The sequence below is a fragment of the Pygoscelis adeliae genome, unplaced genomic scaffold (assembly GCF_000699105.1).
Source record: "Pygoscelis adeliae isolate BGI_AS28 unplaced genomic scaffold, ASM69910v1 Scaffold92, whole genome shotgun sequence".
Taxonomy (NCBI): Eukaryota; Metazoa; Chordata; class Aves; order Sphenisciformes; family Spheniscidae; genus Pygoscelis; species Pygoscelis adeliae.
Window position 1 is genome coordinate 2,820,400 of NW_008824306.1, and position 23,160 is coordinate 2,843,559.

Below are 23,160 nucleotides of genomic sequence, written 5' to 3' on the forward strand. Positions count from 1 at the left end.
TGTTCAATCTAGATTTCTTCAATTTCTGGATTGTGAAGAACGACATTTGTATCTCAAACAGGTTAGATTTTACGGTCTTTATTCTTCACAGAAATCTTTGAATACCGGTGTTTTGACCTACAGGGAATGATACATTCTTTGAATGTTTGTTTTTTTCCAGTAATTTATGTAAGAACTATGTTTCATACATTCCAATTTGTTTCCTTAGTACTAACACTACACTGCTTTCCAAAAATAAAACACTTGGGGAAAAAAAATAAAAAAGGTAGTAATAGCTATAGACGAATTTACCAGTTCAAATAGAAAGCTATCTTCTAATTCTGGAAAATTCAGAAGAAATGTTGTTCACTCAGTTTACTGATCCTCCTTTGTTTTATACGCTGAGCAATCACACGCCATGCAATTATATTATTATCCAATCTTGCAAGCAGACATGTGCTGTCCTTGAAAAAAAGATTATAATCCTATCTCATTATGGTAGGAGTGGCCCACAACAACTATTCCAAACAGCATGCTCTTCACATACGACCTGCTTAAGTCCCCAGACGATGGGGGATCTAACTAGGTGTAAAATCACTTTAGGAAACCAAAGAGCAAAATTACTGTTGAACAATTGTCACAGTTAATAAGATCAATGATTGAATTGGCCAAAACCCACTCTTATCATTAAATCCACTGTTAACTCACAGGAAAATGTTCAGGAGAAAAAAGTCCTACTCTGGTTAATCATTAATGTGCGTGGGCACGCCTGAATGGGATCCCAGCCCATTCAGAGAAAATTCCACAGTTGTGCAAATCGTTCTGGCACGTGCTTTAATCACGTCACTTTACTACGTGATCTGTTGAATCAAGGTCTTAGCTAACAATGCCCAAACCCGGCACACGTCTCATCTCAGCCACTCATCGGATGGGGACAGGCATGTGAACATATTCCCTCTGTTCAATTGGAAGATCTTGGCGAGCGCTGTCAACGGAATGAAAAACACAGTAATATTGTGTAGCTGCGGAAAGTGGGGATTTGTTATGATTTATTTTCATTAGAGGCTCTTGGATTATGTGGAACCAAGTCTGCCTTTTATACAGTGCATTAAAATAACCCAGAGAACGCCAGAACACCGGCACTGTACAGCGGCTCCCCCGCTGCCTATTTCTAGTGTGCACCACAGTGCATTGGCCTTCCTTGGTGGGCTGCTTGGTCCCGAGCCTGCCATCCTGCACGCTGCATAGCCCGACAAGCAAACATGAAAGAGAAACACTGTTTGTTATCCTTCAGAACACTATGGCTTCTTATCTTTCAAATACCAAAGCACAGGCTCGCTCTGAATCTGCTTGTGCTGTACCACCGCTGTCTTCTAGGCCATCTTTGAGCCAGAAGGAGATACATAAACCAGGCATTACTTACTAACGACTAACTAGAGAATTTGCTCGCTCCGTGCCCTCCACAGGCTAGAGGTGTTCATCAGCTGCGCACCAGTCACCAGAAGGGACAGAGAAAGCCAGTCCGATCTCTGCACAAAGTCAAATTCTCACCGGCTTCAGGAGAAACATAATCCATACAAGAAGCCTGGGTTAAATACGTGCTCATGAAAGTGCAGAATGCATTACAATCTCACTCGGAGCCTTAACATCCAAGGCAAAGAGTACAACCCTTCTCCACTTTCAAATGGGCAACGTGACAAGAGCCTGAACACCACTGCAGTCAGGAGTAGCTGTGGTACCCCTCAGTAGTTAAAGTCTTTCAGAGCCTGCGTTTTCCCATGCTGGATCTCAGCATTAATATCCCCTCCACAGGAGCTCCAGGACTGTCGATCATCTTCTGCCAGAGGTGCTGCTCTTCCCCTTGAGAGTCCATCCAGTCAACCTCCTTGCCATTACTTACACCTGGTAATTGCAAAAACATGAGGCATTTTGGCATATTAGTAAGCAGTTACTTAATACTTGCTCCTTCGCTCCAAGTCTATAGAAAGATGACAAGCACTTTACACCACCATCTGTACGGGGAGTTGTACTGAAAACAGGTAGCTCCTGGAGAGGACCAGTTTGTTGTTACACTCCTTTGTGGCACATGGACAGAGGTACATAAACCTCCCCACTCTGCACCACAAGCAACTTTCTCCTAACAGAGGAGGAACGGATTCACACCTCTTCCAGATCACACCATCATCAGCAGAAAGGCTGCTGTTGGACAGCAAGTAGCCTCCCTCCTCCTCACTGGGATGCTAAGAAACGCTTCCAAGGTATTCCCAGTTCTTCTAGACTTTGCCGAAGTACAACTGGGCACCAAATGTTTGTGTCTCACTCAGTGGAGGAAAGAACTAAACCATCTACGTATTACATGTTGCCTTCTCTCCCTCTTCAATTTCCCCAAGTTCCCATATACTTCCCATACACTCAGTAACATTTCTGTCCCTCAAATACATGAATCACTTGCGGCGAGGAAGAAGGAGAGCAGAAGAAGAAAAGCAATCACGAGTCAGGTGGGACCTTACCATTTCCAGTGCTCAAACGGACACCTCCCAAAAAAATATTACTGGAGAGTGACTCCTTGTCCCACACAGTCAATTCTAGGCAGACATTACGTATATCCCTTGAATTCAAGCCACTGAAAGCAAAGGTGTGATTCCACTGGGGGTTCACGCTCTTTTTTATTACGGGAGTTTTGTGTTTTGTAGCTTTGCTGTCATCTGGGAGAAGGTATCTGGGAGATATAAGAAAGGAAAATTGAATATGTAGATGGGATGCCACATAATATTCACAAAGAATTACAATCATGTAGAGGCTCATATAGGATCAGGACCCCATTTCCCCACTGTTATTAAATTGAGCATATACCTGAAGTGCATATTTTGCATTTGTGCTCCGTTTGTTCTTACAGTTACAATGTCAGTAACCACCAGCAGAAACTGAAATTAGGTCTCCTTGCCCCATGTCTTGGGTCTTAACCACAAAATTTATTTCAATGAGACTAAATATAGACAGAATCATAAAAATGTTGGCTAGAAGGGGCCTCTGGAGTTGCCTAGTCCAGTCTCCCTCTCAAAGCAGGACAGGAGGTCCTCCAGAAAGAAATGGAAATGACTGATAAGGAAGAAATTTCAGCAGGCTAGCATCATTAATTTGAGTTGCCTACTCCCCCTATTGAGTGCAGAAACACTAATGCTGTAAAGTCTGACAAGCTTTTCACATTTTGCTTTTAGTGGAGAATTCCTTTAGTGAAACTAAGTGAACTTGATTCTCTAGTTTCAAAATCAGAGGTCTGTACAAATTCTCATAGTCTGTGCCTCCACCTCCTTCAGCAAAGCTAATGGAATAACTATGTGGTTGCACATAAATACTAAAGGGTCAGGCATACAAACAGATTATATCACTAGACCTCCATCAGGATTCCTGTGCAGGCTTTTACTTGACAATAAACATGAGCTAGTTTACTGCAGTGGGCTAGCTGTGGGCTACTCTATGTCAAATTATCTCAAGCTAACAGTGCAGATTAGACCACTGCAGCACCTCAGCTGGTTCATGGCAACTTGATTATGTTTAGCCATGACACATGACAGACCAACAGTCCACAGAAAACAGACTCCTGTTCCACTGTACTGAATAATCCACGTCAGTGATAGCAGACACCACTAACTAAAGATAGTCCGGAGAATTACTGGCCACACATTGCTACTGCTAATGTAAAAAGGCTTTGACAACATTTTCTCCCTGAAGTCTGTTGCAAGCTCCAGTGGGATCAGACAGTCTATTTTCAGTAAAAGGAAATGCCCTCACATATACCAGGAAAAGAGAGATGGCTTGGGAGAACAAACACACAGGAAGAATAGCTCAGACTTTTTCTACATTAAGTGTATAAGGTTAGTGATAGTTTGAAGATCAAGGTAAATTCCCAGCTCCACCAAGGAATTAAAGGCAGGATGTTTTCTATGGTCACCATTTAGTAACAACACTCAAACCATTACTAATGAACTAGAGCGTATCTAAAACCCAGCAATTCCGACAGCTAGCATTGAGAGCAAAAACTGGCAAAGAAAAATGTTTGAAGCTATCCGTTACTTCCCAAGTTTAACATTTCAAAAGCATAACTTACATTTATGAAAAATCCAATATAATGAGACATGCAGGAGTATGTCCATTTTATTCAAACACAAGTTTATCCTATATGTAGCATTTTCTATATAGTCTGGATTTTGACTGTCCAACACAAAATGCTTCTTATCTAATAAAAAAGTGCATATATGTCATACTATGTATATTTTTATGTACCCACATGCATGCAGGCATATAAGTGACATAGACCTTAAATTTTTCAAAATGATGTATCTTTACCATCAAAACTGAAAGCCATCAGAGCAGAATTTTTAAACAACTTCTGTCAAAGAATATTAAATGTTAACAACGAGACACAGTTAGAGTTAAGACACCAAGTTTGAAGCCAGTGATAGACTTCCTGAGAACCCTCAGGGTTTCAATGTGCTCCTTGACACTATACTACATGCCAAAGAGCTTTCCCAGTTAAGCACTAGAAAAAAACCCCAAACTATTTATAGTATAAGAGAGAAAAATCTTTTCTCATTCAGCATATTTACTTGAATCAAAACAGAATTTCCTCACACACATAATGAATTTTCTCTTTCTGCGTGTTTCAGGTGACATCCATTAGAAAGAACCTCAGCTTGATGGAGCATGCCAGCTTTTGTAGGTGTTACTTGCCATTTTACAAGGAATCCAAACAGACTTGTGTCTTCCTGAAAACAAGTTTCTTATTCAGGATGTAGTCTGGCTATTTCTCTTAGTAAAAAATATATACTGTTTCAATTTCCTGACAATGTAAATGTCACCATCAGATCAGGTATCATCTCCAGTGTGAGGGGCCCTAATTTACAACTTCTTGCCTCCGGAGTGATGAATATTCACCTACCTCTCTCTGCCAACTCATTGGAAGTGTTTTCTTTTACCAAACGTTATATTCTATAACAGCATGCACATTAGCACACTGGATACATATGTATGACTGATTCTGTTTCTTGACTGAGTAGTATTTAAATCCAATTGTATTTAACCACTGGGACAACTCATACCTCTCTGTCCTTACTCCACAGCATCCTTCTCTTCAGCATACCATTCAAGGTGCCAGTTGCTTTTCAGGACTGACACTCCATACACACATACACGGATATATCGAAAAAAATTGTCAGCCAAAATATGATTCAGTGCAGCCATTAAAAAAAGGGGGAGAAAAAAACCACAGACCCTTTCACAAAAGTGTCAGATGTGCCTCCTGATTTCACTGCTGTTAAATTCTTTGCTTCTTTGATGAGGACTTCTAATATACCTCCAGATGGCATGCAAAAGTCTCCCTTTTTTCCTTTTTTAAAGCTCTTCTTTCCTATACATAGAACAGAGTTGCAACATCATCATCAGAAATTATATATACACTGCAAGACTGATCTGGAAATGTAAATTGTCTTGGCTAGATTTTTTCTTAATCATTTACTGCAACGGGATTAAAGTATTCCTTATGAGGAGATTCTGATTCTCCATGAGTAGAGAAACTAATAAGGCAGGGGCAGAAAAATCACTCCATATATGATAAAGAACTTGACAATGTAATTAGCTAGCCCTTGCTGGACACAACAGGGTGCCCTATCTGAAGTCCTGTCCGAATATAAGTACTTGTGGATTACTATGCTGAACACAAAGAACTGCATGTCCTGTAAGTCCTACTTCCACCACTGATGTTAAGGCAGCCCTACACCACAAGCAAGGTGGTATACCAAAGCTTAAAATGCAGGAGTACACCAAACGTATCCCATGTGTAAGGATGCACTGCTCCTCAGAGACCATGACAAAGGACCCGGTGCTCACTGACACGCTACTGCTTTTGAACAGCAGCATGAGGACATGTGTAGTTGCTGCTGCTGCAGATTCTCAGAGGCTTATCAGCAGGGTTTATACACACTGATTCAGGCTGAAAACATCAGAAAAAAAAGATCAGGAGTGCTGTTAAAATGTACTAATTTAAAAAAATGCAGATAGTGTACATCTGGACTTTTCAGACAACAATTAGCTTTTAAGAGAGAAAACCCTGGAATTACTGCTAGTGGAGGGAATGTCATCTGTCAAAAAAAGAAAGAAAAAGAAAGAAGTCTAATATATCTATCAAATCCTAATGCTAACAAGCAATACTGTCACTAAGACAGTGATATACCTGTGTCTGGTATATCCATGTACACTCAGGTGCTACCCAGTGATTGCTTTCGCTTCAGATGATTGCTGTTCTTCAGGCTACTACAACGCAAAGAGTTAGTAGCTATTTTCCCCTGTTCATTGCTGATGAAAATAATGGCTTACCCTAAAGAATTCAAATAATATTTTACAGGACTGAATTACAGCAGTAATACAGTAAAACTGAGCAGAGGTAAAGCAGTGTTAAAAACAAGTGAAAATGAGGAGATAGGTAAGCTTAAGGACAATTAAGCATGAAGAATTAAGTGAAGTCTATTACTTTGATCAGCTATACACTGTACATAACTAGCTGAACAAAGAACCCACAGACTATTATGTAGACAATTTATTTCTATGTGGCTGCCTTCGATCATGTTATCTAATGTCTGAATTGTTTTTAATTAGGTCACAGCCGTGCATCAACACTTGACTGCACGCTCCTCTTCCCTTCTCTTTCCTTAAGTTCAATGTAAGAGAAGAGGACGGAGCAGGAGAAGCATACTCACGGTTCAAAATTTCCACAGACAAAGACAACTAGCATATTTAAGTATGATTTCAATCTTCACTAATACCATTACTTCACCCTAGGTGAGGATTTTTAATACTCAGAGGGATGTTATCATATGTTGCCATTAATGTTTGTTTTACCTTGAAACTGCCCTAGAGGAAGCATTAGGTTTCTGTCTGGGGGAATGTAACGTAAAACAACTGTTAGTTCTCCTTTATATTGAAGCCCAGCATCTGTCGCAACCTCCACCTGAAAAGAAACAAACAAACAAACCAGAAATCCAGCTAAGGTTAATCATTCACTTTCTCCTTTTGATCTTAATTTTGTTGTACCAATACAGTGTTTGAAACACTTCTTAAACATATCAAGACACACCAGCCCACTTTCAGATAATTAGACATTCCAGATTGAATGCAATCACATTTTAGAAAACTTTATGAGCTAGGGAATGCAAGCTCTCAGAAGAATGAAGCCATGCGGCATTAGACACTGTTCAGTGAACATACAGAGGAGAGAGATATCTAGCATGAATAAGTGAAGCAAGCAAACAGAAAAGAAACCCTAAAAACATTAGAGAAATGTTTTTATCTCTAAAAACATTAGAGATCAGGTCTATGAAAAACTCAGGTATATGCTAACCTTGCTCAGTGAAGTCCACTAATGGAGGTGGGACTACTCACATTTCTGTACATGCTTCAGTGCTTCGGTTTGGGTACAAATCAACAAATCTTCCTGATCTCTCAACAGGGACAAAGCACATGTATAAAAAGAGAGGACCCTCGAGTGCTGCAACACACACACCAAGGTACCACACAAGCCTTAAAGAACTGCTTATAGACGAATGTCTGATCAGTGACAGTATTTCTCTGAAATGCATTCAGCTTGTTTCCTGACTCCCCAGGAAGGTCAAAATCCTATTATCAAGAGAAAACAGAACCAAAAAACCCCACCAGAAATACACACGGTGATACGCAGAGAGTCAGCGCTGCCTTCATATCATAGAGTCCCGGCTAAGGCACTAACCATGTTTAGTGGGGCTAAGTCTGTACACAAGGATGGGACAGGGAACAAAGCAATTTTAGTGATAACAACGTGGCCCTTTTGAGACTTTGAAGCACTTTTACAGCAACACACTGAGAAAAACGGTCCTGTCTCCACCACTATCTGACGCCAGTTGCTACAACAGAGGACAAAAGAAAACCTGCAGTAAATGGCTGTGGAATAATTTGCACAACATCTAAATCTTGCCAGTCAGGCAGCTCACTTATGGTCTAAACTATGCAAGTTTAGGCTCCAGTTTTCCATAAAGGCAGCAAGGATTATTTTTTCTATTCTACTGGTGGACAAGTGATGGTGTAAGTTCTTACATCAGGAACAATCTGTCAACCTCCCCCCCAAAACCCACATAGAACGTGGCTCTAGACTCTGCCCCCTCTTTAACCACAGAACTATTTTCTCTTCTTTTTCTGATTTAACCACACTCCTCTTGAAAACAGACATTCAATGCTCATAGAAGAAACAGGTCTTAAAGTCTCCAACCTTTGCACTAAAGCAGCTAAATGATTCATGATAGAACAAATAAAGCGCTGTAATAAAACCCGGGAAATGTTTCACTGCCATTCCTGTCTCTAGCAGGCAGATCATATGGGAGAACAGCATGTAATTGGCATGTGTATTAACCTGTGCTTTTTTTAAATTCAAAATGCAATAATTGATATTTTAAAAAAATACTATCTTTGCTGATCAAAAATCTTAGCAGCATTTTAAGTTTAGAAACATTATCTATTAACAACTTAGGAGGCAGACAAGACCAATTCTGTGTTTGCTTTCTTTGGTAAAAAAGAACTCATTAAAAATCCTTTTAACAGGTTTGGAAATAATCAGACAACACCTTCCAGCTGGAATGGCTGAAATGCTTAGCGCCTCATTACTTTTTTCCCCGAGCAGGAGAGCTTCATGACTGCCTGGGATTTTTTCCCCTTGTTAGGATTAAAAGAAACCACCCATACACACACAAATCCGCAAAGATTGACATGAGATGACAAAGAGACTACTGCACGGCAAGAAGCTCAATTTCAGACCAACATTGCATACAAACTGCAAAGCAAACCACATATTAAATGTGTATCTTATTGTTGTAGACTGGTGGGTACTAAATAAGAGCAACATCTGACACCAGCCAGAGCTATGACAGAAATGTAGTAGACATTTCTTCTACTTCAAGAGCAGACCCAACAAAAGTAACTTACACGAAGCAAGCTTGTAAGGAGGACAGTATAATCCTGGCCTGGACACAGCGCTGTCTGAAACACGTTTGCCATCATTAGCCACTTTCTCTTCCTGGTCTCACCTTGTGTGGACCATGAAGGAAGAGCTGGTGGTCACCCTTATTAACAAAGCTGAACTAGGAAACTGGGAATGATCTTCCTTGCCACTTATAAAGTGTGAGGCGTGTAAGTGTTCAAAGAAGAGACCAATTTCCTTATGTATCCTCTGGCAAATTATTTACTAAAATATAAATTTGTGACAGTTTAGATGTAAGCCTCGCAAAGGGCTATACCTAGAAATTAATTATACAGCAATCAGATCCACCTCCCACCTGAGAGAAAGGCACAAATCTAACACTCCCTCCTAAAACCCCAAATGTAACACTATTTCCTTAAAAATAATGAACACAGAGGAAACGAGTCATCTGAGTCTATCTCCACATCACTTGCAGTAAAACCTTGGATTTTTCTGCAGCAAGAAAAATACACTTTCTGAAACGGCAATCTAAACCACTGGAATTTCTGGGGATTCTGGCTGCTGCAGGAGCAAGCAAGGCAGAAGCCTTTAATCTTCTAGCTTACAATAGCTCTTTGAATCTCTTCCAAAAGTAAACACCTTTGCCAAAGCAGGGGGGGCCCTAGAGACAGAAGTCATCCTATCCTTAGCTAAGTACAATGCAAGTCCTGTTTCACGGACCAATTGATTTGCCTGCTGAGAAGCCTTATCTTGTACCTTCCTAGTTAAAGTGAATAAGAGGTTACTAAGTCATTTTGTCACAGCTGAAAAGCATGAAGCGCTTTGAACAAAAAAGATCTAGATCTTTAATAATCTGTTAAGGGTTGGGTAGGGGGGAGTGGCAGAAAAGTCTTTTGGTTTACATGCTATTTTAAAAGAATAATCGATTTCTTTACTAGGTCATTTCTCCACTGCAGTTTATTACAAGATGAAATTAGAGTTTATTTAAAAGGTGGGGGGTTTTGTTTGTTTTTAAGTAGCCGATCAGATGTAAAGTTTTCATGAAGACTTTAAAACCAGTATGTTTTGATTGAATAAAGAACAAAGATATTATTTTTATTACCATATTAGACACTCATAAAGTCACCGCTTTATAAACACGTTCCAAAGGAAAAATAACTAAGCCTTGCTAAATTTGCTTCGCAACACTTTCACTGGCCCCTGGAAACCCTTACCTTGGGCTGAAGCACAAACCACTCATCGCCCTGATTTTCGAAGTTCCAGGAATCGAATGGAATTTCCACCTCCCCAAGGAAGCTGTTGTGTCCAAACCTGTCATAGTGCCAGACAGAAAGCTGCAGGGTCCTGGTTTCTAGCTGTGTGTGACTGATGACATACTACCAACAGAAAAAGAAGAAAAAGAAACTCTCGGAATAAGCATAAATAATAGTTTCCATGGAGCCTTTTACAGCTCTAGCTCAATTTCATGAAGCCTACAGGAGCTGACAAATGAAGCATGAAAGAGAGATTTGTTTTCTTTGCAAACAAGACAGACCTAGCTAGAAAGCTCATAATATTAATGTTAAACCTAACTCTCTTCTTTGCAGTATGCATCCAATGGTAGTTAATGTTGCTAGCATGATTGTGTTTTTTCTGTATTATTTACTGGGTATTTATGACTCTGAAGTAAGTTACGATGCTTAAAACGATGATCCTGTTAATTGCTTATATGTTTACGTAAAAGAAGCAGATCAACATCAAAGTTTAGTTTGTAAGAAGAAACCCCACTGGTTCTTTCATCCCGAAAGAGAGTCTGCTGTACTCTACTTTCTACAAATAGTGTCCTCCTCTCCTTTTCAATTGTATCTTTGTAACTGACGAAAAATTGTTCTGAAAACAAGTAAAACTGCATGTGAAGCACTTGGTGAATACTTTGCAGACTTAGTAACCATTGCTGGTTTTGAAAGCTATTAAAAAAACTCCTCTGAAGAAACATCGTATTCTAGCAAATACACAGCAAATTACAAACATCTGGAATTCTAGCTCTGCACGCTCTGCTTTTAGCAAAAGGCCCATTAATTCCCTGAAATTCACCCTTCTCCTAGTGTTAGCTGAGGAGACCCAGATGTCTTCTTTTTTGCATCAAGAACAACGTCTGGACACAGACACATATTCTCCAAAAGCTGAAACAGTCAAGTCAGTTGACGAGCCACACAAGTAGGCTATTCCTGTATTGGTATGTCTACAACGCCTAATCCTAAGTGCCAACAGTTCCAATGTGAGAGATGTCATATTTAGCAACAATGGAATAAAAGTCAAAGAGGGAAGATACAGATTTAATTATTTTTCTTTTCTAACAGTAGTAACAGTTGAGACAAATAGATGTAGTTCTTGCTTACCTACCCACAGTTCAAGTGAGCCCTCTTTGTAACAATTTGCATTTTTAGCAAGCTGCTAGGTCCTATCCTCACTGAGTTCCCTACTAGCAAACATGTTTAGTGCTATGTTTCTTGCTAAATAGAGTCTAACACCTTTTTTTTCCAGTTCAGGCAAGTCTTAACTTTACTATACACCATTTAAAAATGAGGCTGTACAAGAGACTCTCCCTTGGCAAGCAGTCTGGCCAGACCAAGTGTGTGTAAGTCTGCAAAATGGTTTTGCAGCCAGGTTAAGCCAAGTATACTGGCCAGGGAACATCTTTTAGCCTCTATTATAAGAAACTTATTTAAAACACCACTGACATTACAAAAAAAATATTTCAGGAGAAACTAAAAGAGCTTCTGGCCTCATGACAGCCATCCGGGATAGCTCTTGTCAATCAACAAGGAAGGGGAATCACCAGGAGCCTTTTGGTCCAGATGCCAGACAGGCAGTGAACTGGGCAGAAACTCTGCCATTCCCACCTGCACCACAGAGCCAAGGAGATGCATAAGCAGCTCGTGAGGAGCTCAGAATAGTTCAGCCTCTGTAGTGGACGTGGGTAAAAGGCAAGGAAGGAAGAGCCTGGGCGCTCTGCTCCACCAGCCCTCAAGGAAGTAATCTGTCACTGTCTTTCGCAACAGAAAATGAACTTTACCACAACTTTTTAGGAGGGCGGGTAGTGAAGCTGTTGTTGGCATCTTCTTATCGAAGTCAGTTCTGCTTTAAAAATAAATTAAAGCCTCCTTCGAAATTCAGATTTTACCGCAAAAGGTTGTTTTCTCTTCAAAATCACTTAGATGGGAAGTTTTAACCTAGCTCTATTTCAGCATCAGTTGCTAACTTAGGGCTTACAAAATCTCTAAGGTGCTTTTAGCATCTCTGAGCTCAGGTTAGACAGAACATCAGCAGTTTTGAAAGAGATCTATGGAAACTAATAGAAGTTTTACCTACAAAGGGAAGAACCAAACAAAAACACTTCCTCAATGCTGAAAGCCAGAAATTACAACTCATAGGATTACTAGACGGTTTTGCTTAAATACCTTCCTTTTGAGGCATCTCTTCCAAATTCTAATCCCCGTACTCGAACACTTATAGAAAACGCCTGTGAGCACAAGCGGAACATTCATCACGGCCTGAGAGAGAGACAGTGTTCTCACCTTCAGCGTTTCATTAAATTCTGGATTGGTGCTGTTACTTTTAATTTTGGTCTTGCGTTTACTTTGGCGGGACGTATCAGGCAGAAGGTATGCTTTGACATATCTGCAGATCAAGTAGTAAATTATTAGCAAGGAATAAAAATGACCAGTTTGAGCAAGGACCTGACATTGCTGCATCAGCAACACATACAAGGAAACTCATTTTTGCAGTCTAAACAATGTACATGTAACAGAGAATATGTGAAACATGGAAAGGTATGGTCTTTCTTTACAAACATAGCAATGTTATTCAGATAGGATCAGAATAACAAAAGGCAGAACTAAATTAATTTACTCATCCTCAGAAACGCAGAAAGCTTTCCTAACACTTTCCCTTTTGTAGTATACGATTACTGACTGGTTACACATGAGGACACATACACTGCAAATACAAAAGAATGAAAAACTTCATACCTTGCATACAATAGGATTACACATGATTAGAGACACTAATTATTACTTCTTGATGAGAGAATTTACATATTATGCTGAAAACTATAATGAGAAGCTCAGAAAACATGCTCCTTGCAAAGTGAATCTATGGATGCGTGAAACCCAAGTTATCTCTATCCCTCCCTCCAAAACATCACTCCTCTCCTAGAATCAAAACTAAAGTATACAAGTAAGAAATCAATTCAACCTCCCTATTCCTTCACATTTTTTGCCCTTTTGCAGAGATTGCTATCAAACAGCCTGATAATTTAAGTAATCTTATTGTTTTGTCAGAACAGGCACACGTTGCCCTAAGAAACATATTGAAAATGCATTTCCCACAGGGAATCCAAAACCAACCATCACCAAAACCCTGGCTTGTAGCAACTGGGTCCTGTGAGTTCTCAGGCTCGTATCACAACCCCAGGCTACATCACTGCGCATGACGTGGCGGAGGACACCCCTAGCAGGGCCTAAAAGGAAATTCTTCTCTGTGCTTACGGATCGGTCCTTTGCTTCTTCTCATCTGCAATGGCCAGGTTCCTGCAACTTTTTACCAGGATGTTGAGGGCACCTGTTTTGTAGCTGTAGTTGATGTTGAGAAGGATTTCGCCGCTGACCTTCACGTTGCCATAGTCACCAGTTTCACTATATACACTCAGCATGCTGTTAATGCTAGTCTGGACGGGGAGAGAAAAAGGACTTACAGGCTTAAATAAATTACTCATTTCCAGAATCTGCTTTTTTCATACAGTCACAGCCTTGCAATATTGTCACACTTGTTAGGACTTGCTATAAAACCAGATACATCATAGAACAGAAATACCACTTGCTTCTATTTGATGTAAATGGGAATAAGAACTATAATTAATAATAGCTTAAATGTCTGGACAGTTGATGTTTTTCCATGCAGGGCTCAAACCTATTTATAAACATGACTAAATCTAAATTACCACTATTCAATTCATGCATGAACTGAAGAGCAGACAGGCTACATAAATTGTAAGCTCATGCAAGTTCCAAGCAGAAAAAAAAAAAAAAAAATCCCGTCTGGCTCAGCTGTCCACCTAATTTTTACTGAGTCTTATAAGACAACTGCTGACAGAACCATTAGAAAAAGTTATAAGGATGCTTCCCATAATGGAGATGGTATAAAAGCATGTTTGTTTAAAGCGACACCCACCTCTCATTAGTAATTCTAAAAGAATGAGCAAAATTCCATACCCACCATTTCAGCAGTTTTCCTAAAGCCAAAAAAGTTTAGCAAAAATCCCACAAAATTTTCCACTGCAGCGTAATATATCACCCCCCAATCTCTTTTTTTTTCACTCATACCATACAGAGTATTACTATGAGGATTTCCTCTTCCAAAAGATTACAGTTAGGAAAGAACTAAATATTTTTAAAGAAAACCAGAGCAATATGCACACTGCCAGAACCAAAGGTATTTGAGAAATCTGGTGCACGTTTTCTTTTGAGTAATCGGGCAAGATTGCTCAAAACCATATATAACCACCTAAATCCTAATACATAGGAATCTTGCAAGACACACAGGTACAGTCTTCAACACAAAGGGAGAAAAGAGAGAGAAGCTTTAAAGGTAAGCTAAGCAGAGGACTCAGGAGAACTCACAGTATCACCGTCTCTTTCAGGCACATTTAAATACGTCCATTTTCTGTCAGAGCCTTCTGGGGAGTTCTTTAAAGGAGGCAGTGCAAAAGGTCAAGAGAAAAGAGCATTAGATAGCTGCAATAAGAAAGAACAAGTGCAGTGATAAATCTTTACCTATATAGACAGGTAAAGGAAGTTTGTATTGCAAAGCCATAGCAAGTGAGAAAGAAAAAGGTATCACCAAATCAGAGAAAAGCTAAGTGTTTTCCATATACTTCAAGTATTGAAGGACACATGGCTCAAGGTAATTAAATAGAAATGAAGTATCTGCTGTATCAAAATAAACAAATTACATTTTAGAACACCAGCTCAGCAGATTTGAATTTGTATTGGTCCGTGTTTGGATTTGTCTTCATTTATGTCTGCATGAAGTCAATTCTCACTTAAGCTACTCGAAAGCCAAGCATTTGTGTATTTGCAGGTTTGGCGCCTTTGTAAGAAATTGCAGTTTCTCTGCGGAGTATGCAAGAATGGATAAAAATGCTCACAAATGTTTAAACATGTCACTCTCTGGGAAAAAAATACAGTAATAGAATATTGGGGGAAACGCTTCCCCCCCCCTGCTTGCTAGAGCAGTATCTGGAAATCTCCCCAACGAGCTCAAGGGAAACTAGATCTTGATCTACCTCCTTCCTTATCGGCTGCAGGGAGGAAGGAAGAACACAGTCAAGGGGAAGAACCACACAAAAAGAATTGGGCTGTGGCTAAACTCAACTCTCCGAGCACCTTGCCTCAGGGCCCTGCAGCAAAGAAAGCTGGAGGGATGAGCAGGCCTGTGTCAATATGCTGAACAACAACAGACATGAAAAACCAGAACAAGCGATCATTATCCATAAAGTTAATTTTATACATCATGTAGGAATAATAGACAGCAAAAAAGGGTGTGTTTTTTTATTTCTGCTGGCCTTCTTTATCCTTCTTGTCCTTTTATTCCTTTGTACAATTGGCTGAAATTCCATGAACAGGACTGGTTAAAATTACTGGAGAATTAGCAACACACACCGACAAAGGTGTCATATTTCCTCCTTTCCTAACATGCCTTCGAGCTAAATTCCAGCCTTTACCATTTATGCATTTCCAGCTCTAGCGTACATGAAAATGGGCATCCCTCCACACTGTTAGTGAACTTAACAGTTCCAGTATGTGCTACAAAATGCCTAAATTATCCCTGTAACAGGAAAGCGACAATTTGTGTGCCCACTTCAGAAAACAAACAAGGTTATACCAACGTGAGGAGGTGGATGAGTTGTCCTCTATTGAATCCAAATATTCTTTTTCTTGATCTTTATGTAAGTGGGTGGCAAGGGATAAATGATTGGGAAAAAACCCCACAGAAAGTCCTAAACAGATAGATGATCTCTGACCCTAGAATTTATGCAAACACAATTTCTGAACTGTTTACAAACCACAAATGAAATAACAAAAATTTAGAAGCAGTATTTGATATACTTGACTTTTTTTCCCCACAGACTCTGTTCTGTGGCATTTACACTGGACATTACATGCACTAAATGTCCTTAAGAAATCTACTAATTTTCCAGTTTCATAAGTAGTAAACAACCACCACATATGGAGGATGCGGAGCCTCATTTTAGTACCTCACTAAGAATTGTATTTGTTTTGCATCATCTCTTACCACTGCAGTAAGGCACTGGAACAATTCAGTCTTACTGATGTGATGGGTCTTGACAACAACACATTAACATGTTTAGGAGAGGAATCGGTGAAGGATGCAGGGAAAACTAAATACGCAGTTCAGGTATTAGCTTTGGGAAAACACAAAGGAAAATACCCTAATGCTGAGATACTGTTCCTGTTCAATGGCACTTTCCATTTCCGTTTTTGCTCACTGATGTACAGGTAGATTTCAAGTAGATTTACGCTTTGAGATATTTCTTCCTTTACCTCAAAAGCTCATTGTCAGAGTACCCATATTGTACTTTAAATTCTCATATTTGAAAAAAGAAAGAAAAAACAAGGAAAAAACAGTTAGACCCTACTGTTCATTAATAACATTATTTCAACATGACTTAACAGTACACAGTCATTTGACAGATAAGTACATGAAAAAAAATCCATACAGTGCACAAGGCTCAAAGGCTTACAACAAGCAGAGTAAAGGCAAAAATAAGAGAGGGGGGGGGATGTTAGTAACTAGTAACACACACTTAAGGGGAATAAAAAAAAAAGAACCTGTAAAATTGACCTGCTCTTGCAGGGACAAGCAGCTTGCCATTCGCAACTTCGCCGTTAACATAGCATGCAGTGACATTAAAAATCACGTCATGGTGAATACAGAGAAACAAGAGCATTGAGATGTGAGATTCTCTCAAACCTACAGCACAGGAAAAGCTACGCTCTGCTTAGGAAAAAGGTCAAAGGGAAATCTACAGCAAAGGACAAAACCCAACACACAGACAGAATGCTGCCTACAGCACATAGAGGGAAGGCTCTCTAAATGCAGTTCCTCAATTAGTGGCCTAAACGGAGAAAGCACTTAAGCACCTGCAACCCTCATATCAATATTCAGAGGAAGTAAAAATATTTCTGTCTATAAAATCCATGGGACCAGCAACCATTGGAGACAATGAGTCACAGTCAACCTCAGGCAAGTGGGTCTAATTAGACCACTGTCAACAGGCTACATTTGCTCAAGTCTGATTTGGTGTGAAGTGCCACATGTTTCTGTTGTGTCTGTTTCTGTGAACTACACAAATCAGAAGGGAGAACGGTCCGGACATGGCCAGATCTAAGATACCAAAATGCTCTGTCACAGCAATTTTCTGAGCCCTTTCTCCTCCCCAGGTAAGCCAAACTTGGATTCAGCCAACTCCATCTCTTTGGGATCAAGCACTTCAGTGGGCATTCCCTGGGCCCTGCTTGCATGGGAACTAATGGGGATGCAGTCTAGAAAGGACAGTTCATTGCTTACTGTCATGGACCAAATTTTCTCTTCCCTTTTAGCATACAGACTCCTCATCTCTCTTCATCCTCTTCAACTCTCATCTCCTACCTGGAGTTTGTTGCAGTTTTCTGGTACTCTATATGCTGACCAGAGCTATTCTTAGGCACAAGTCATGAAGAAGAGTGGCCAGAGAGGGCTCCACGACTTTTCTGAAGATGCTATCAGTTGCCCACATCCTAAGTGTCAAATCCCAAAAATGAGGTACACAGCAGGTAGCCATAAACTAGACATGTTAAAGGCTACTTTTATCATCCATTTTCTTTCCCAGTGAATAACAGACTGCATAACGAACTGCATAAGGCTTGTTATACCAATTTTGATGCATCTCAAGCACCTGTTACAACCTGAAAACACAGCTATCCTTTTAAAACCAACGTTAAGTTTCAACAGTTAGACAACCGCAACACTCAGACATCTGATTTACAGTGTATAGTTTGTGGGTATGACAAGAAACAAAAGGATGTAACAGAAAAATACTACAATTATAGCAAAAGGTAGAAAAGTTGTCACCAACCAAAATCCCCAAGTATCTCCCTCCTCACTGTAAAGAGAAATACTTTTCAGATGTGGGTGGCATAGCAGTCATGAAGAATGGGAGAAGCTGGGCTGGGGGATGGACAATGATGCCACAGAGGTGGTATGTATGCAAACATACAGATGAGTATTTGTGGCCCAAGAACCTGAACAATCAGAAAGTGGTTTGAGATGGAAGAACCCACCATAGCCTTGTTCTCTTCATTTCAAATAAATTAAGTGCTCCTCTGCAAAGCTGAGCAGTCATGTACTGCAAACTCCTATGGTTTGCCTTCTCCACATGTCAGCTTAGCAGTAACCTCAGCATGTGAGGAAATCTGCTGATGAGTATGCAAAATGATTTTCTCTTTCCATGCGCTGCAGAGAACAGCATTTTAGCTTTGAACATCATTAAAAATATAATAGAAAAACTATCTAAATGTTCAAGGAAGTTTCTTAGGTGCAGGATGAAAGATGATCTGCTGCTAAGTGGTATGAAATTAAACTCCTTTTTGGAGGAACTATGGTCTTTTGTGGAAGGAAAAAGCATATGTTTTCTACTCAAGATCTTACTGTTGCTAATCCACTTGTCAAATGTCCGTGTTTCCTTGAATAACGAGAGGCGACTATGTCATCAATATCTTCTTCTGTTTCATCCAGATAATCCTAAATGACAAACATGCGTTTTAGTCCTCATGTTCTGCTCTGTATTTGGTCAGCCTCTGTCACTTAGTTTTGTTTCATGTATTTTCCACTTTAGGAAGATGGTGCAGGATGCATTCAAAATTCTAATCTCTAGAGGAATTTTGATTTACATTTTCCACATCTTTGCACAGGCACACAGCATAAGGGGAAAAGATGCTGTTACGGTTTCAGGGTTCAATTGCTTAAGAACTGAAAAACTTGACACACATACTTCATATCTTATTCTGGAGGCGCATACCTTTGCATGGCCAACAACTCTGCACATAAACAAAACCCACTTCCATGCCCACTAACAATCCCATGTGAATTACCTTATTCTACTTACTACTATTTGCATTCAGGAATTCAGGTCTGGAAATCTTAGAGGGACATGGTGAGAATTTTTCCAATCTTAACAAAAGAAATGAGTGAATTAAGGTCCAATACCAGGGGCGAGGGCATCATTGATACTGGTTTACCCGAAGACATTTGTAGCCAAAAGCCATTAGATGATTGATTTCTTGGTTACAGTCCAGGTTCCGTGTTTTTATGGGACATATTTTTTACAACCCAGCAATCCGGTTTTCCGGTTATTATCCACATTTATATCAGTCACACTCACACAAATAGACAAGCACACAATCTGCATTACACTTGCACCCTTTCATGCTATCTTTGGTGACAGGCGACGACTTCACGAACAGGATCATTAACACAGACCCACTTTCTAACAGGCAGTGCTGAAAGCCCCCAGTTATCGTCAAACCACATGGGAAGAAACTTGTCCTCCCATCATACACACTGAACATATTTGAGGGATAAACAAAAAAACCCAGTTGATGTCCATGTTTTAAAAATAATTAAATTCCTGTATTATTTTAATGATTTAAAAAAAAAGGAGGAAAAATCAGTAATTGCACAGCTTCATATATATGCTTGAGTTCTAATAAGCAAGACTGAACTGTAACATCTTTAGCTCATATACAGAAAAAAAAATCATTTTTTAAACACAGCAATAAAGTAAAATCTAAAAAGAAACTTAAAATCTGGTTGATGGTCCTAACAGGACTGTTAACTTTAAGTAAAAGTTACCGAAAAAGCCCCAACAGGCAGCTATCATCCTATTAAGTGTAGCTTGGAAATTTCAAGTGTTTCCTTAAACCTTATGGCAGGTATTTTGAAAGACTCTGCTTTTAGTTTGAATGGAAGTCAAATGTTCAGCTTCCTTATATCTGCTTTGCAGCTATAAAAATCTCACGTGGTGACCTACCTCAGTCTCCATTGCTTAGTCACTCTCACTCTCTCACACTAAACAGAGAAGTACTGTATTCAAACTCAGGAGTCTCAGAGACTTCTATGCTAATCAGGAAAAACGGAGCAGAGAAGAAATGCTGCTGGAGAGTCGAACTGTCACAGTTTATGTAAAGATCTGCAGAGCATTTGTCATTAGTATGCATAAAACTAGCTGTTACATCTCTTCTTCTTTGCTCCAGTGACTGAATTGAAATAAAACCAGCTGAAAGTAATGCTAAATTTTCTATTACTACTTTCCAGCTGTAACTGCATATTTAATATTGAGCAGAGGGAAATCAGGACAAGCCATCACTCTATTTGAGACCAAAATTTACATACTGAAGCAAACATTCCTCTTAGCTTCATGTTCTTACCATGAGCTTCCTCTGCTGGTCTCTTCTCTTTCTAATCTATTCAGGTCACTGTTACCACCCCGCAGAAAAAAGAAGTTATAGATACTTTAAGGAAAAAAGTCCATGGAGACCCAGGCACAACAGAGCAAATTATTTCAGGAAGACAGATAGAAAGCGGAATCCTTCAAAAGTAAAAACCAAAAAAAACTTAAAATAAAACCAAAAAACCCCACCTCACCCTTCACTTCTACTCTCCTCACTGACTTCAGAATTTGGGTGATGTACTCAAGTTTAAAACTTGGCACAAGAATACACAATTTTCTTTCTTGCCCATACAACAGAAAGAAGCAAGTCTGGTAGCACATGCAAAACTCTTTCCTTTACGCTGTTGTATACGTACCTGTGGACTTTAAAATAAACAATGCTACATTTTCATTGCTGAATAATTAAATACAGGACAAAAAAAAGTAAGGCAACATCTTCAGACTGGGGTGTTTCAGGTCTAGACACTCAAATATTAACAGTGCTTCACAAAGAGTCCTAACGACAGCTAGCTGACTACCAATTTTTGTCTGCAAGCAGATATCTAAAACTAAAAAAAATGGCTAACATTTAACCTATGCTCTTAATTCATTTTGCACCACAAATGATTATGTTTCTCAGGTGGTGTTACAGAACTGCAACTACATAATTGGTTAGTGTTATTAGCTTATTAAAGTTAGAGCTAGTAGGACATTAATCTCATGGTCTCCAGTGGGGGTTATAAAATGCATATTATCCAATTACTTCTAATAAAGCAGCTGAGCATGTAATGAACACTACTTGGTCAGGAATTCAACACATACCTCTCTAGAGAAGGTGCTCACACTTGAACACAACACTAGATTTAACTGGTTCACCATACTCCTTGATAAATACGTACTACAGTATGTGGATTTCTGGGGGTCGTCCCTTTTCGTTAGAGAGCAACGTTAAGTTAGAGAAGCAAAATACCCATTCGATTTCCCAGCTGATCTCTCTGTATGTGTAATGTATCTTTTTCCTGATAAAGCTGGGAGCAAAGCAGATAAAAGCCTTTTCCCACCCTTTCAGCTGATAAATTCCAGCAATCTGCATATCCTATTGACATGTGGCATCTCCCACACCACTGCTGTCAGCTCCCATCACCCAGAAATGAGACAGAAGGACCTCAGCTAGCTCAGCTCCACCAGCCGGCCAGGAGAAAATGAAGTATAACTTTTCTCAGGCTCCAGGAGCTGTTATCTTCATCAGATACTTTCTTTTTGCCTCTTACATCAAGCACGAAATAAACTAAATTCCAGCAGGAGTACAACTTTTACCTCAAAACACTGCATCCATAATGAACATAGGGCAAGACTCGAAGGACTCCTGTGAGTCAAACTACCCTAAAAAAATATGGCAACGCTAAAGCTGATGAATGCAATCAATTGATTTCATAAGACAGAGAAAGGAGGACATGGGTAGAATCAGATCTATGAACCCTGTTATGAATGAAGTTTAAAGGGGAATGAGCACTCTCACAGACCCCGGAGCAACTAAATCAGGGTTATGCCACAAGAGAGATCTCCTATGTCAGCAAAGAAGCTAAAGAGTTGCTGAGATGCAATGTGAAATTTCATTCAGAGTCAGCAAGAAAAAAAAAGAAAAAAAGAAAAAAAAAACCCTCTGAATAAGAGGAAGACAAAAATCAAGGAACAGAAAACCACTCTGGACTTGGCATCTCTGGCACCTGCCTCAGAGAAATCCCTAAGTGATAACTACCGCACCCTGTACAATTAAAGCAGAAAACTGACATAAAGATATTTAAAGTTTGTATTTTATGCTTTTCTTCTGCAATATTTTCTGGCTTCTTAATCAAGAACACATCATTTTTCTTTACTACAATTAAAAAATAAACCACTTATTTTTGAAGTTTTTCTTCCACAGAAATCTGACACACAGGAAGGGCTTTTTTTAATTTCCTTAAAGATTAACCCAAAGAAAGCAATGCTGCAGGCAAATTCTCTGAGTACTTACAATCCAAGAAACAGATGGGAATCCCAATACGTTGTTTTCCACCAAGCCACAAGTATCAAATGCTACAAGAAGGGGAGACATCTCCCATGGCCAATGCTCTTCTGAAAAGAGCAGATGGTAGGGAAGGACTATGACAATAGACAAAATGCAGAAACCATAATGCAGAGGTTATGGGGTTTCTAAGCTACAAGCACACATTTGGAAACTTCAGAACAAACTATGATTAGATGAAGAACTATTTAAATAGATTTTTTTTTTTCCCCCTCATGCATATTTAACAAACTTGGAAATTCTTTTATAGCTAATCATCTGCAACTTGTGTATCTTGGATATGTGCATAAGAGGAGAGGGAAGTTGTGAATCACTTCAGGAAAAGCACCCCATAGAATATATAGAAAAAGGCATGGAGATGTATGGGAGAAAATAGCGAACAGGAAGAAAAGGCAAGCAACAGTGACAGAACAGAAAGTTGGGGCTTCATTTGCTAAAAAGATATGTAAGGGGAAAATCAAAACCAGATGAAGATTAAAGCCTTTAAAGTATAGTATTTCTCAGCATCAAAATTAAAATCTAATAAAGCATGAATTAACAGAACTTTGGAGCATGTGTAATATAGTGCCTGCAGTTTATGTTCAGGCC

At 39.5% G+C, this 23,160-nt stretch overlaps 1 protein-coding gene across 1 annotated transcript in view; it reads right to left on the reverse strand.

Moving 5' to 3' along the window:
• Positions 1-1,738: 1,738 nt before the first annotated feature.
• SYTL5 (synaptotagmin-like 5) overlaps positions 1,739-23,160 on the reverse strand; it is a 61,968-nt gene continuing 40,546 nt past the window's right edge. The window contains exons 9-17 of the mRNA XM_009318902.1: positions 18,728-18,820; positions 14,638-14,703; positions 13,507-13,685; positions 12,535-12,637; positions 10,192-10,353; positions 6,874-6,982; positions 5,251-5,386; positions 2,490-2,698; positions 1,739-1,881 (exon numbers count right to left, since the gene is read on the reverse strand). Of these exons, the coding sequence (XP_009317177.1) occupies positions 1,739-1,881; positions 2,490-2,698; positions 5,251-5,386; positions 6,874-6,982; positions 10,192-10,353; positions 12,535-12,637; positions 13,507-13,685; positions 14,638-14,703; positions 18,728-18,820 (1,200 nt within the window). The remainder of the gene's footprint in view (positions 1,882-2,489; positions 2,699-5,250; positions 5,387-6,873; positions 6,983-10,191; positions 10,354-12,534; positions 12,638-13,506; positions 13,686-14,637; positions 14,704-18,727; positions 18,821-23,160) is intronic.